General features: G+C 34.1%; 1 protein-coding gene across 1 annotated transcript in view; it reads right to left on the reverse strand.

The window, feature by feature from the left end:
- The window catches only part of LOC138310333 (electrogenic sodium bicarbonate cotransporter 1-like), a 29,332-nt gene that overhangs the window by 11,491 nt on the left and 3,447 nt on the right, over nucleotides 1-14,394 (reverse strand). The window contains exons 2-10 of the mRNA XM_069251501.1: nucleotides 8,101-8,283; nucleotides 6,063-6,223; nucleotides 5,582-5,791; nucleotides 4,699-4,868; nucleotides 4,078-4,323; nucleotides 3,139-3,285; nucleotides 2,795-2,883; nucleotides 1,288-1,462; nucleotides 324-457 (exon numbers count right to left, since the gene is read on the reverse strand). Of these exons, the coding sequence (XP_069107602.1) occupies nucleotides 324-457; nucleotides 1,288-1,462; nucleotides 2,795-2,883; nucleotides 3,139-3,285; nucleotides 4,078-4,323; nucleotides 4,699-4,868; nucleotides 5,582-5,791; nucleotides 6,063-6,223; nucleotides 8,101-8,273 (1,505 nt within the window). The 5' untranslated portion in view covers nucleotides 8,274-8,283. The remainder of the gene's footprint in view (nucleotides 1-323; nucleotides 458-1,287; nucleotides 1,463-2,794; nucleotides 2,884-3,138; nucleotides 3,286-4,077; nucleotides 4,324-4,698; nucleotides 4,869-5,581; nucleotides 5,792-6,062; nucleotides 6,224-8,100; nucleotides 8,284-14,394) is intronic.

Below are 14,394 nucleotides of genomic sequence, written 5' to 3' on the forward strand. Positions count from 1 at the left end.
ATGACTTACTGCTTAATTTGTAATTTGTTTATTGCCTACATTTAAACATATTTTTATTTTTCTGATTTTAAATATTGTAAACTTGGAGAGTACCGAATACATGTAGTTGTTAATATTCGTGAATCAATCGAAATTGGTGAAATTGAATTCCTCGCGAAATTTATCAAACTAATGGTTTTACGTATTATTGAAGTCTGTCGTAAAATGAAGCTTTGAAAAGAAAGTTCGCGAAAATAAACCCTTGCGAATACATTGCAAGCAGTAAATCGTGAAATTTTACACCCACGAAATTTAACATTTGTACATGTACTAAGTTATGTTACCTGCAGAGGTTGTAGAGGATCATTTCGAGGATCAACATGGGCCCGGTACTACCGAGTATGTTAAGAGGCTGACCAGCGAACAAGGCAAACAAGACACCAGAGACTGCTGCAGCCAGAATACATTCCATGGTTCCCTGAATATACAAAAAACGAATGGTACAAAATTCACAAAAATACTCAAAAAAGAACTTTCAAAACATTAAACACGTGAGACAAGCGAGTGTTAAAAGTCAAAAATGATAATTAGGATAAACAAAAATCTCAAAATACAGTACGATAAGTCAAAATTGATTTGGAGCACTAATGCACGCTTATAAATTCATGTATTTTAGTATCTTTATACTAACGACATACAAGTTTTTTTTTTTTTTTTTTTTTTTTTTTTTTTTTTGCAATTGTATCGTAGCGAAAAAGGTTTCGCGCAAAAAGCATTTAAATATGATAAGCGCTTTAAAATATGTTCGTTTACAGTGATTCGTTAACTCTTTTTCACCCCTCAAGATACATTTGAACTCTTCCCATTCAAACGGTGGAACAGCTTATTATAAAATGTCAGGGGTGAATTTGTTAAAGGTGAAAAGAAAGAATTGACTGAGAAACGATGAACTGAAATGCCAAAACGATAAGATTGTTGTTGTAGTACTATTGATTGTGTAGAAGTGGGAGGAACGGTTTTGTTGTTATTTTGATGTTTATGCTGTTGTTTATGTAACTAAAGTTTAACTCGTGCATTGTTGTGATACTGTAAACCAATTTTTTGTTTTACTTTTGCGAATATGTTTTATATATTCTTAAACTGATAGTAAGGATCTCATTCAATTTCAAAATCCGCGAACGGTACTCTTATGAAAACAATTTATAATTTACAGTAGTAATTTTACATCATGAAATTATAATTTAATGTCGTTGTTTTATCCTTTTAGCAATATTGGCATTTCTTGAAGGAGAAAGTGAATTTGCATACCATATACTGATGAGTTGCCTCCCCTAGCAGACCCCCGAAGGTTACATTGGGTGTGAGTGTAGCGAGGAAGAGATAGAAGAAAGAGGCAACACACTGGAGATGGAGAGCGTCCGTGAAATCACTCTTATACCAGGGCAGTTTTCGTTTGATGTCGTTTTTTAAACCTCCAAATAATCTGTAATCAGGATTATTGAATTAATAACTAATAAAAAAAAACAATATAATTGACACCATTTTACATAACATCTGAAAAAAAGAGTTTTCGTTTGATGTTATTTTCCAGATCTCCATATAATCTGTAAACAGGATAATCAAGTAAACTACACATATAATACAAAAACAAGGTGATCGAGATAATTTCACAAATTCTGCAGGTTAGACAGTTGAGAATTATGAGACATCTACTTATGTAATGTAAAACTAGACAAATGAGATAATTTCACATGTAATCTATAAATACGATAATTGAGTTCATAAATTTGTATATAATCCGAGTAACAAATCAAGATGAATTCACATATATAACTGTAACATTGTTTGTTATTGTGATTACTTTATTATACAACAAATAAAAACAATTATATAATTCTGTTTCATTTTTCTTTCCTCCTTCAGCCTACCTTGAAAAATGATTGGAAATCTTCAAACCACGAATGAAAGTACACAAGAATATTTTATGTTATACAGTTTTATACATAAACCTTGACCACGTGCTGATTCTCATAACTACTTTAAGTAAATTAATTGCTTTGTTTTTTATAACAATTGCGCATATTAATTAAATGAGGTAATTTCTGTTCTCGTTTTCAGACTTATATATTATTTACTCATATTGCATGGCTGTCATATAAAAATAATTTATTATTTAAAAAAAAAAATCCAGTATAATTAGTTGAAGCACTTGTAAAAACATGTCATTTGCACGTATACACTTTAAAACTATACGTTGATATACATAATTTGATGAACATTTATTGCTTAGCTTCAGCGCTTGTATGTCTTTTACGGAATAGCCTTTTATAAACAATAACATTCATTGTTTGAGAAGTTGCCCGAAACCAACTAATATTTCTTTGTTAATTCTACGTTTTTACGTTCAATAATCTTTCGTTGAAGATTTAATTTCACGGTTTTCTGAATTGCAGTATTTTTGCGATTACTTATTATCCACGAATACGCATGTGCTAATCGCATGTATAAGTTATTTTAGTGGAAGTTGAAAGTCATTTTAGTGAGAAAAAAATCGTAGTTCCAACCAAACAAATTAAATGTCATGACTCTCAATGGGAAATACGCTCTCAGTCAGCTCTTCAAAATAAATATCTTATTCCTTAAAATAAGTATCGGACCAAAATGTTCGCGATACGTACGAGAACAAAACAAATCCAAATTCAGCGGTTTGAGATTTTCGCAATCTGGATAGTTATGATTTAATTTAATTACTTCTCAATTTTTCGCGAATAAACATTTTCGCGATCATAGCAATATCTGTAGCGTAACTGTTTACCTTCCTGTACGATTGAGCGAATCATCATGGTGAACCTCTTCTGGCTGGAAGGGCATATCAATGGGAACTACCTCTTTTTTCCGGGACTCCTGGAACAAAACAAAAACGTATAGAAAACGCTAGGCCAAAATGATACACTGAAGAAAACATAATTTCCCACTCAAAATAATAGAACATATTCAGACCACTAAAAATACAACGTAGTTTGACTATTTATTCATGATTTATTTTATAGATATATATTTGATATCTGTGACTTGGCTATAATGTTCTGCCAATAACAAAGGATAACACCGGAAGAGTTGAACCAGGTGTTCAGTAATATCAAGCGTCATCTGTCATACCTTTGTTGGAATGATATCGGGTGGTTCTATGCGGGTTTTGGGGTCCCATGAACCAGGCGGCAGTACTGTGACCTGACTAGCGAACTCCTGGACGGCTGTCATTATTTCGACCCGGTCATCACACATATACGCTGTCTCGCGGAAAAACTATAAACAAATGGCAGTAAAATTGTCAACATTATATAGTTTAGCACAGTCAAATTCTAAGACATTTGGGAAAATTTGAAGAAATCAGGATCCAGTACATTGCGAAAACTTGTGTACCACGATTTTGCCAGATGATATGGAGTTGTATTTATCAAAGTGTGTGCACCAATTTCAGATAAATAGAACTTTGAATGAGTTTAGCATTTAGCATGTGTCATGTGTCTTGCTATATTTAGCCTCTCTCTCTATCTCATGTACGCAGAAAAGTATCCACTGCATGGATTTGTTTCCAGCAATTTTTTATCCTAATAATTCAAACGCACAAACTATAGCCCATTATCGATTTTGAACATAGAGAAATTCTTGTTATAGCCATGTCACCTATATAGCCATATACTGTATATACCAATTTTTGTGAATTTCGCGATCAAGGTAAATTTGCGAAAGTTTTTTTATCGGTGAATCAATATCTTTTACAATTCTTATACAATTCATATTCGAGGGTGTCTCAATTCAATTTTAAATCTGCGCATCTTGATCTCCGCTAAACTGCCATGAAACGAAAACTGCGAAATATAGTATCCGCGAATGATAGATGGTTAACAGTAAACAACATATAGCAGATTAAAGTTACATAATCATGTTTTAAAACTTGATTTCATACGCGAAAAAAAGCTAAATAGATACCATGAATATAACATGCTACAGTACAGTAGGCGATGGTTATCGTAATTGACGGACCAATCACATCTTGCGTTACTAAGGTTACTGACCAATCAAGCCCATACTTACAGGGTCCGTCATCAGAGTTCCCATACAGCGACCGATTTCTGAGGAGGACTCGAACGCTTTTTTGGGGACCAACATGATGAACAAGAATCTTGTCGGCAACGCCACCTCTGTAATGTTACCAAGGTTCTTGGCGTTCCTTAACCGCACGAACGCTGCCAGTCGCGAGTCCAAAGCATCAACCTCGCCAACGAGAATGTTCAATACTTCCGCTCCTACAGGGATCTTCCGAAGGAACTTTCTATTCGGCTGGAATATGGTAAAATGAAATTTATTTTACAACAAAAGTAAATCATTAGACGCAACATCAGACATAAAACGCAAAAGAGTTGCTGCATAATAATACAATAGATATACCATTTTCCGTTTCAGGGACGACATCAGCCATATAAAACTAAATCAAGTCCAATTTAGGTGTCATTTTCAATGTGAATTAAAAGGTGACAACGGAGTCGCTTGACAAAATATTTCCACTTATTTGTCATAAATACCAGTATTGATAATAGATATTTAAAGCGTGACTATATGCTACTGTAGTTTTTAACGATGACGTGAGATGTACGATGACGTCAATATGACAGATGATATGAAAATGACGTCACTATGACGTTGGTTGTGACGTACCGGTCCGTGACCTTGGTGATGTAAGAGATGCGCGTGATGATGGTGTTTACTGTTGGTTTTTGGTGTGTTGGCTTGTTGATACAAGTGGTCCGGACAGGACATGGAATTCTCATTCTGTTTAAGAGCATCCTCGACTTGTGTGAGGTCCGGGAGACTCGCTTTCATTGCTTCTGAAAACAAGAAACAAAAAAAAAATACGTATAGCCGCAGTCATTTGCGCGGGTCAAAACTTCGGTTGAAGGGCTGCCATTTACCATTCATTTTACATATGTTTGACAGGATGTTTTTTTTCAATACCGCGAGTAAAAGAATATAATGATGGAATCTTTTATTAAACGTACCGTATTCCACGTCTCTATAGTTCGATGGATAAGGTTCTTATCACCACCACACCGACAATTAAATGTTGACGAATAATTCTGCTACCAAACTAAGCGTTGTTGATTTCTTTCCAATCTGATTTTTCTTGATGAATTTTATTACTAAACTTACCTTTGCCCGTGCCTCTCATCCCTAGATCTGTGGTAGACGGGTTGCATTTCTATTCGACCACTCCGATTTCTACTTAAATGCTAATGAAGAATTCGGACATCAAACTTACCATTGCCCGTGCCTCTCATTTCTAGATCTGCGGTAGACGGGTTGCATTTCTATTTGACCACTCCGATTACTGCTTAAATGCTAATGAAGAATTCGGACATCAAACTTACCATTGCCCGTGCCTCTCATCTCAAGATCTGCGGTAGACGGGTTGCATTTCTATTTGACCACTCCGATTACTGCTTAAATGCTAATGAAGAATTCGGACATCAAACTTACCACTGTCCATGCCACTCAGATCTGGTGTAGACGTGTTGCTATTTTCATCACTTGAATTACTTACCATTGTCCATGCCTCTGAGATCCGGTGTGGACGGGTTGCTGTCCTCATCACTTCCATACAGTATCAGATGCAGCTTGCTCTGTGTATTACGGGTCATATGCTTCAGGTGCACGTGATGGTGTTTATGACGTTTCAAGAGGAGTGCTCGCACGTGATTGGTCAAAATTGGTTCTAGGTACCCATCTTTCACCCATTGGGCAACTAGGGTTTCTGCATATACAATCACGAATTGGCATAATATTTTTTTTTTACACAACAACATCTTATGTCATAGTAAAACTGAAGGTGTTTAAGGAACAGATAATTGAAAAATGAGATTTAAACCCCATTTCAAAGCTAATATTAATTACTGTTATTCGATTCATTGTATAAACTCCTGAATTACCGGGGATGATCCAGAGGTTGATATATTGGCAGTGAAACTAACCCCTGGAGTATCTAGAATATTTCCGAGGAGTATCTATGGAAATTAATAACTCACCTGTTAGATCGAACATGTTGTTGACCTCGAGGTCCAAGAAGATAGGATTTGAGGCGAGGAGAAGCTGCAGTTCTGTGAGACTTTGCATGTAGAGCGAGGACACGTGGGGTTTTGACCATCTCTTTCCCTTCTCCTCTAGCACTTCTTCGAATTTTACCCATCTAGGAATAAAAGCAATACTTAATATGTACATGTTAATAGGGATGCTTTAATTTCCAGTTAATGTGGTTCGGAAATTTTTGAAATATCCCAAGAATCCAACCATTGCTTATTTTACTAGTACCTCTTCGAATTTGACCCCACAAGGAAAGAAAGCAATGCTTTATAATTGCATGTTAAGTTCAGTGTTCCGAAAATATTCGATATATCCCAATTATTTTAGCATCATTTTATTGTCTCTACTAGTGTACATCCCCGCATATTTACCCAACTCCAAAAAGAGAAGAATCACGTTAATAAGAAATCATGTTTCCGCGAAAATGTCCTAGGTGAAGGACCGCGAAATCAAGTCAACGCGAAAATACGTTAGTTTACAGTATGAGTGACATCACATTTCGACATTCAAATATGACAGAGCTGATATTTTGTTTCTTTATGAACTATACAAAATGTAAATATACAGGAAAATTTTGTGATCTTTGTGACTTAATCTTCCCAACAAGAGAATATTTTAATTATCAATTAGTTACTGAGGTGTAAGAAATGTAAGAATATGTCATAAATCATTTATGATATTTAAGTTCGGCATAAATAAATGACCGAAAGCTTGACCTTTTTGTGAACTTTTGTTGCTCCCTGTGAAAATGATGTATTTTTGATGTGTTACCGTCCCTAAGGTCGACATTATCATATGATATCATGTAATTTGCTAGACGAATGTTCTAGCATATTTCCCGATTTGCTTCCTTGGGCTGACCTTTATTTGTTGTATACTGTACTTTCACTTTTACAACAACGATTTATATTGCAGACGAAATAACATTTTATTTCGACCATAGATCGTATATAAAATCATTAAAGTGAAAAGTCAGCCAAAGAAAAATTTGCTCTAATAATATTGAAATAGCCATGGTATGATAATGGCCTACTGTAAACCTTGTATTGTAATATGCTAACCATGTGTTGTCTCATTCTTTACTACCAAGAGTTTTTTTGTTTTTTGGTGTGTTTTTTTTTATTTAACTTTATCATTTTTCAAATTTTCGTTTTTTCTTTTTCTTATATTTTATACAGTAATGGAACGTATACGAGAATACATAATTTCGCGATAAATTACTTCAATACTACATCGATTTTGCGAATGACTTGGATATTTGGCTGTCACGGGAGCTGCTTACATGTATGTAGCAACACTCAAGTGATGAAGTTATGTCATCTTGGAATATCTTAACCTATGTCTAGCCTATACTAATCACTAGCCTATGTGGTGACCGGAGGTCCCAATGGAAACCGAAGGTTCCCTAACTAAAGTTGGGGTAAGATGGCAGGTTAAATACGTTGTATATTCAAAGTTACAGATTGGACCGTTTCAAGGTTTAACACGTATTGTCACATAGCTTTGTATGTATATTATGTAGGCTGTACTGTAAATCTGCTCTTTTCGCGTGCGAATTACTTTCGCTTCGCGATAACAGGTAAATTCGCGAATATTTATCTCCGCGAATGAATATAATCCTGCTTATAGTAATTATTACATTTAATTTTCGAATTCGCGAAAGTTAACCTTCGCTAACTTTTTTAAAGTAGAAATGTAGAAAGTCGGTTTGCAGTTCTTCAATTGCGTTCTCATATCATAATGGGACTTAATCACGTACCACGTGGTACCCGATAACGTTTCTGCGGGACTAGGATCTCCCGTAGTGGTGGAACGTAACTCTTTGTAATCTTCCTTGTTAGCTTGGGATATCATCTTTGAACTTCATTCATCATCTATAGAAATAGTCCCGCACAAATATCACGTGTTATGTGAAGTAGTTCCATTGTATGTAAGGTAATGCATGCAAACAGTAAAGACAAACAAAACAATGACGTCATATACCTCCGTATTTCCTTCCAGACAAGCTCCTCGTCGTAATGACGTAACACTCCCATCTGACAGAAGATATCACGTGGTTCTCTTTCATCATCGTCGTCATTCTCATCTTCCCTGACATCGTCTTCCTCCGGAGACCTTGTTGTGGCCATATCGGGCATAAGTGTGTTGTTATTCATTGTGTTGGTTCTGTAATGGAGGATAGGATATTACAAATAACCGTTCATATTCACACCTTTTCTTATTCAGCTTTATAAAGTCTGATTGATTATACAATAAGCATATATCCAGTGTATTAAGCCTAGCAACCATGGCGTCCGTAGTTACCAGGTTTTTTTTCTGTTTACAATTAAGTCAGGGATATAGATTTAATGTTTGATCGTTTATAACAATTGGTTTATAAACTAAACAAATTGTCGCCAATCTTCACTCCTTTCATTGTGCGTAATTTGTTTTGTTGTCAGCATATCTAATTAATTACATGCTGATATCTCTCGTAATGACATATGTATGGTACCATGCATATTAACATTCAGTTATGAAGCGCTAACGCAATGTGCTTCATAGAATATATTCGTTGCTAACTACGTTCAAACTACTGTATACGCAGTCGTAATGAACATCAATTCTTAATACATGTCTGCTTAAAAAAAGTTTAATTGCTTAGCAATTAAGTTAAGATAACTTATTTATGTAATGGTGTAGGTGTTCTATATATTTTCCAGCGTGTTTAAATGTTCACGGGGCATTGTAAATAACATTAATACAAAAACGTCAAATATATGTTTTTGATTCGAAAACAAAAATCCAAAATTAAAGAAAGTCTGAAACAAACAATGTACTTCATACTTCATACTTCATACCCTAATAAAGTACAATATAGATGACAATTTCCTGACCTAGAAAAACGAAATACATTTATCAATAAAATGAAAGAAACCCTCAAAATTACAACAAGATACATATTGGAGCTTCAAATATTGGTGTATACTTTTGTTTCGTACATTTTAAACTCGTTGAATATGATGTAATTAAAAAAAACATTTAAATACGATGGTATAAGAAAATAATAAATAAATTTAGATTTATCCAAGCAAATTAGATCAAACTTACTTTTTTCGGTGTCGCTCAATTCCGCGTTTAACACTAAGATACGTGTGTATTCCTGAATGATATTTGTTGTGTGTTGACCATAGCTTAGACACAAGAAGAAATAACCATCGGTGTCATGCGAATTTATATATGTACATACTAATTACTTATCTATAGAGAAAAAACAAGTGTTATATTGCGGAAGTAGAAGACATTACAGCGCGGGCACCTTGTCGCGAGCATGGCACTGCGCATGCACGGCGTAGGATTGGTCTATGCTTCTCGCGTACACAACCGGAAGTGGTACAGTTTGCTTTTATTTTTTTAACTTTTTATTATCTGGTAATGTCAGATAGACCTACGATACAGGATATTTTCAGATCACGCTGTTAATTACCTTTACCTGTGTATACAATCACATTGGGCCGTTAATATTGTTTTGACAATTATCACATTGTCAATTAGCGGATGTGTTCTGGCAATGTTTACATGTTCCGGTAGCAGATTTGTCAATGGATCTGTGGGAAATATCTTTACAAACAGTACAAATGTTGATAAAAAATAACATGTGCAATATCAACATCATACGTGGACTATACCAATTCAATTGTTTACAAAATATGTTGGTTTTTTTTTTCAAATTAATTAATTTAATGTATCCGTTTCATGTATAAATGTAGATGTAGAACAGTAAAAAGATGAAGAAAAAAAACCCAAAAAACCAGGATGAATAAAATGAGGTCAAATAACGATCTCCTGTTTGTTTATGGTGTTTCTTTAATTAATTCGCATGACACCAATGCTTATTTCTTTGGTGTTTGTTGGGTACATCATCTTCAGTGATTATTCACTACCTTTATGAGTAAAAGGTTAACGAAGTATATTCCCTAATAGATGTAGGACAGTAAAGCTAGATGTTTTTTGTATATCAATGTCGATGTCCTGAAAACATCCGGTATACAGTACGTATTGGTACCATAGTGGTATATATCCGTGTCATTAATTGGGGGGAAAAAGGCTGAATAAAATGAGGTCGAACAACGTATTTGATGTTTCTTTCTTTCGTAGCAGTTACACTGACTTATTGTAGAAGTTATTAAGTAACATTTTGGGAAAAGAAACGTACATACAAATGTTTATATTGCTTGTTCCTACCACAATAGAAGCATTTTGTTTTGTTCACTTGACAATTTAATGTTTTAATTAGTGTGAACGGGTATCATATCAAACGATCGATTAAATAAATGAAAAAAATAATATATAATAATATTATAAGTGTAATACATTTGTACATGCTATAATGATTTAAGAGGTAATTGTTTTTCTTGTAGTTAAAGAACACAACACGACCAAATAGCGATTCTGAAATAGATTTAAATAAAACCATGATGAATTACAAATATTTAAATACTGTTTATCTTTCAACCAGACCTGCTACGTTTTTGCTTATGAAATGAAAATAAACTGCAAGTTATACTTTGTCTTGATGATAAATTAAAAAAAAATCAATGGATAAATAAGATAAATCATTAATTTATATACTGATAACCATTTTTTATGTAAACAAAGGAACTTTAAGGAATCTACAAAGAATATGAAGGTTGGGGTAAACTTTTAAAAATACGTTCGTAGTGCATTAGGTTCAACAACGTCATTTAGGACCACCGAAGTATTCATAAGTAATGACAGAAATATTTAAATTAAATGGCAACTTAGATCAAAACAAAATGTAAACTTTGTATTTCTTTCATCTATAAATACAAAGCCATTTCTTTGAACTTGCAGTCATGAATGCTCACATCTAAACATAGTGACAACGTAGTGTTCTTCAATGTAAGTGGGCATGCTTGTAACTGGTATCATGAACAAGACAACTCTTTGATCACTAGTGTTGTTACATTTATTTACAAGCTTTTGGGTCTATTCCTTCTGGTTAAAACGTCACGTTTCAGGGAAGTTTCAAAACGAGGCGTTGCCAGGTGACCATGTTCCCAGAAGTCTACACAGGTACTATGTCACCTTGGTTTGGAGTAGGTTATATTTAGAATAAACACCCACACAGGCAATACGAATTGTTCACAGAAATCAGTTAATATTCTTAGATTGCACCAATAAACTTACAAAATCACTAAGAGTACAATCAATTTTAAGCATAATATTTGATGTTCAGAGCAGACAAATAGCCGGATATCTCGACAAAGGATTATACTTTGTAAATAATATAGTTTTCAACAACTTGTTATGTACAAGTTACGTGACTGATGATATGGGCCATCATACGTTCCCAATTTTTCGAAGTTTTACGCATACCCATCATGTAATGCATCGACTGGTAATAATAATCCTCGCTGCTGTGTACACGCCATACTTCTTTTGACAGATGTTGGAATGACAGTTATCATTAGATGATGGACAGAAATCGTACTTAGACCTCTTGTGATAACCCATATACATCACAACTCATTGATAGAGAAGAAAAACTGTCTTTGTAAATGACTTCTGTACGATTTGGCAAATGCTTGCTTTCATGCATATGTACACCAAATTGATTGAAATATACAGTAATCCTACAAACGAAATCTACTTCAGCAGTTGAACCTGCAATAAGCATCTTTAAAATCGCCCCGAGGAATAGCAAGGAGACAAAACAAACCTTAAAAACCACCATAAAGCAATACTTTACTTAAAGATGCTTTTCCGCCAAGAGATCATAAATAATATTTATCATTCGGATAATAATTCCATATAGGGCATAGTGCTACATTTTTTCAGGATGCAATTAAGTATTCTAAGTACTTGTACTTTTATGATGAAGTACAATAAGAAATTAATTTCTTTCTTTTTACTTTTTAATATAGGTAATAGTGTTAAGTAAGTAACGTTTGATATTTAATTTTCTATGCTTCTGATTTTAATAGACAAAATTACTGTTAGTCTGCGGTGTAGCATCTTTAATATATTCTATATTTATTTTTCAGTTTTACATGTGATCGCATGTGTTGTCTTCTTGAAAATAACCTCACTATTCAATTTTTTTAGCGTTTTTGTTATGTATTGCCTAAATATACGGATCGTTGCCCATGAGTGGTTAGCACATGGAGAGTGCTTAAAAGTGTCAGAATTATCAGACAGAAGTATGCCTCGGATGATTTTCGTTAACGACACATTACGCTTTGTTTAACTGATGTGATTCAGTGGAACCTGGTTATATTGAAGTCCTTGAGGAAATCTCTTTAAATTATCCAGATATTAATATAACCAAAAAGAAAGAAAACGGATATGCGTGAAGTGTTATTATAATTCATTTCAAATTAAACTGTATTTCAATATAACGGATTTCAAATCAAGTGCGTTCCAGTGTTCTTTAAAGCATTTAAAATTAGCGGGGTCAATATTCCGTGGTTACCTATAAGGGACCTATTCTCGGGGCCAATAGTCCGTGATTACCTATAAGGGACCTATTCACGGGGTTAATATTTCCTGGTTACCTATAAGGGACCTATTTGCGGGGCCAATATTTCGTGGTTACCTATAAGATAAATATTCTCGAGGTCAATATTTCGTGGTTTCCTGTAAAGGACATATTCGTGGACAGTAATTTTAGTGGTTTACTGATCTTTACAATTCATGCAAAATAAACCACCCCCGAAATTGATCTGCTACGGTTAATAATATACTACCTTAATTAGTTTGTTTGAAATAAACTTTTATCTTGGGAATACATTAACTCATTTTATTACATAATCCTACAATATTTTATCACACTACATTAAGTTAGTTGCCTTGGCATATTTATATTTACCTGGCTATGAAATCGTAATAGCTATGGCCAGACCGAGCACTTGTATAATGCATTCATATTTTCCTCAAGATGAGAGCTGTTGATATATTATATGTCGCTTGTGTTGTCCATATAAACATCTTCTGTCAACAATTCTGGAAAACATTTGTAACGTTCTAGCGTCCCTGTCGAGTATAGTGTGAATAGACCACGTTTTATGCTTGGACTATCATGAAAAGGAACTACAAGTGGGCAGAGGTTTAAAGAGTGGAATGCACAAAATGTTTACATGCTTTCCGCACGTGATTTACACGTGAGAGCCACGCTTGATAAAACAGATTTAACTAACTTTACATATAATTACAAATTAGCATATGCCTCAGACAATTATATAACAATAAAACGAATAACGAATACGGACGACTAAAATAATGGTTTTATATAGTTCAGGTTAGGATAAAGGGCCTGAGCGATGTGATTGATTTACATGTTTTATACTTTGTTTGATTTAGTGTGTTTGGTTAAATATACAAAGTTTAGAAAGAGAAGGAATGCCCCCGGAGAAAAATCTGCGATCAGTACCTGGTAAAATCAATTGAGCATTGATATATTTCTTGTTAACATTAGATATACATTTCTACCTTAAAACATTATACGAGGTAGAAAATATCAACTACAAGTGTACAGTTGTAAGAATAGACAGTGGTTTAATAGAGACACATTTAGACACTGCGTTTAGCATCTTGTAACATGAAACAGAAACATCGTTACACGCCTAGAATATTTCTGGTTACTATTGTTAATAATTTTTGCTCAAACTTAACAAAAACATATTTTTGCCAGACATTGCATTTGACATCTTATAACATGAATTTTAGCTATTTTTACACACCTAAAATATCTATGGTTAGTATTGGTAATATTTTTCGCTTCGTTCAACACATAAATGTCACTATTTCAAATACTTTCCATTACTTATATTACTTACACCTACACATTAACCATTGTCTGGCTTTTGTCTGACAGATATACAACAGGAAGGATACGAAAATATAATATACCAACGGGGATCTTATTGGGTCATCTTTGGTTTCCTGAAAGCGAGGTACATTTAGCTGTGGTCAAGACAACGTAATTGAGTCCATGATATAATTAATTTCGGAGCACAAATATCCCGGAGGCTCGGCTGTTCAGACGGTAACATATATATTATTGTTATATGTTGCGATCTACTTAACAGTTAGTGTAGTAAAAACCTACTCACGACGACCTCGTCGTAGCCGGTCCAATACCCCCGTCGATAAAAAAATCGAGGAGGGATAAAGAGTAGAGTAGATGTAGTAATTAAATACCAATATAATTATTACTGGTTGTGGTAAAAGCTATTTATGTAAAATGTAGTTTTACTAACCATAAAATGGTTTATT

This window comes from Argopecten irradians, chromosome 16 (assembly GCF_041381155.1).
Source record: "Argopecten irradians isolate NY chromosome 16, Ai_NY, whole genome shotgun sequence".
NCBI classification, from domain to species: domain Eukaryota; kingdom Metazoa; phylum Mollusca; class Bivalvia; order Pectinida; family Pectinidae; genus Argopecten; species Argopecten irradians.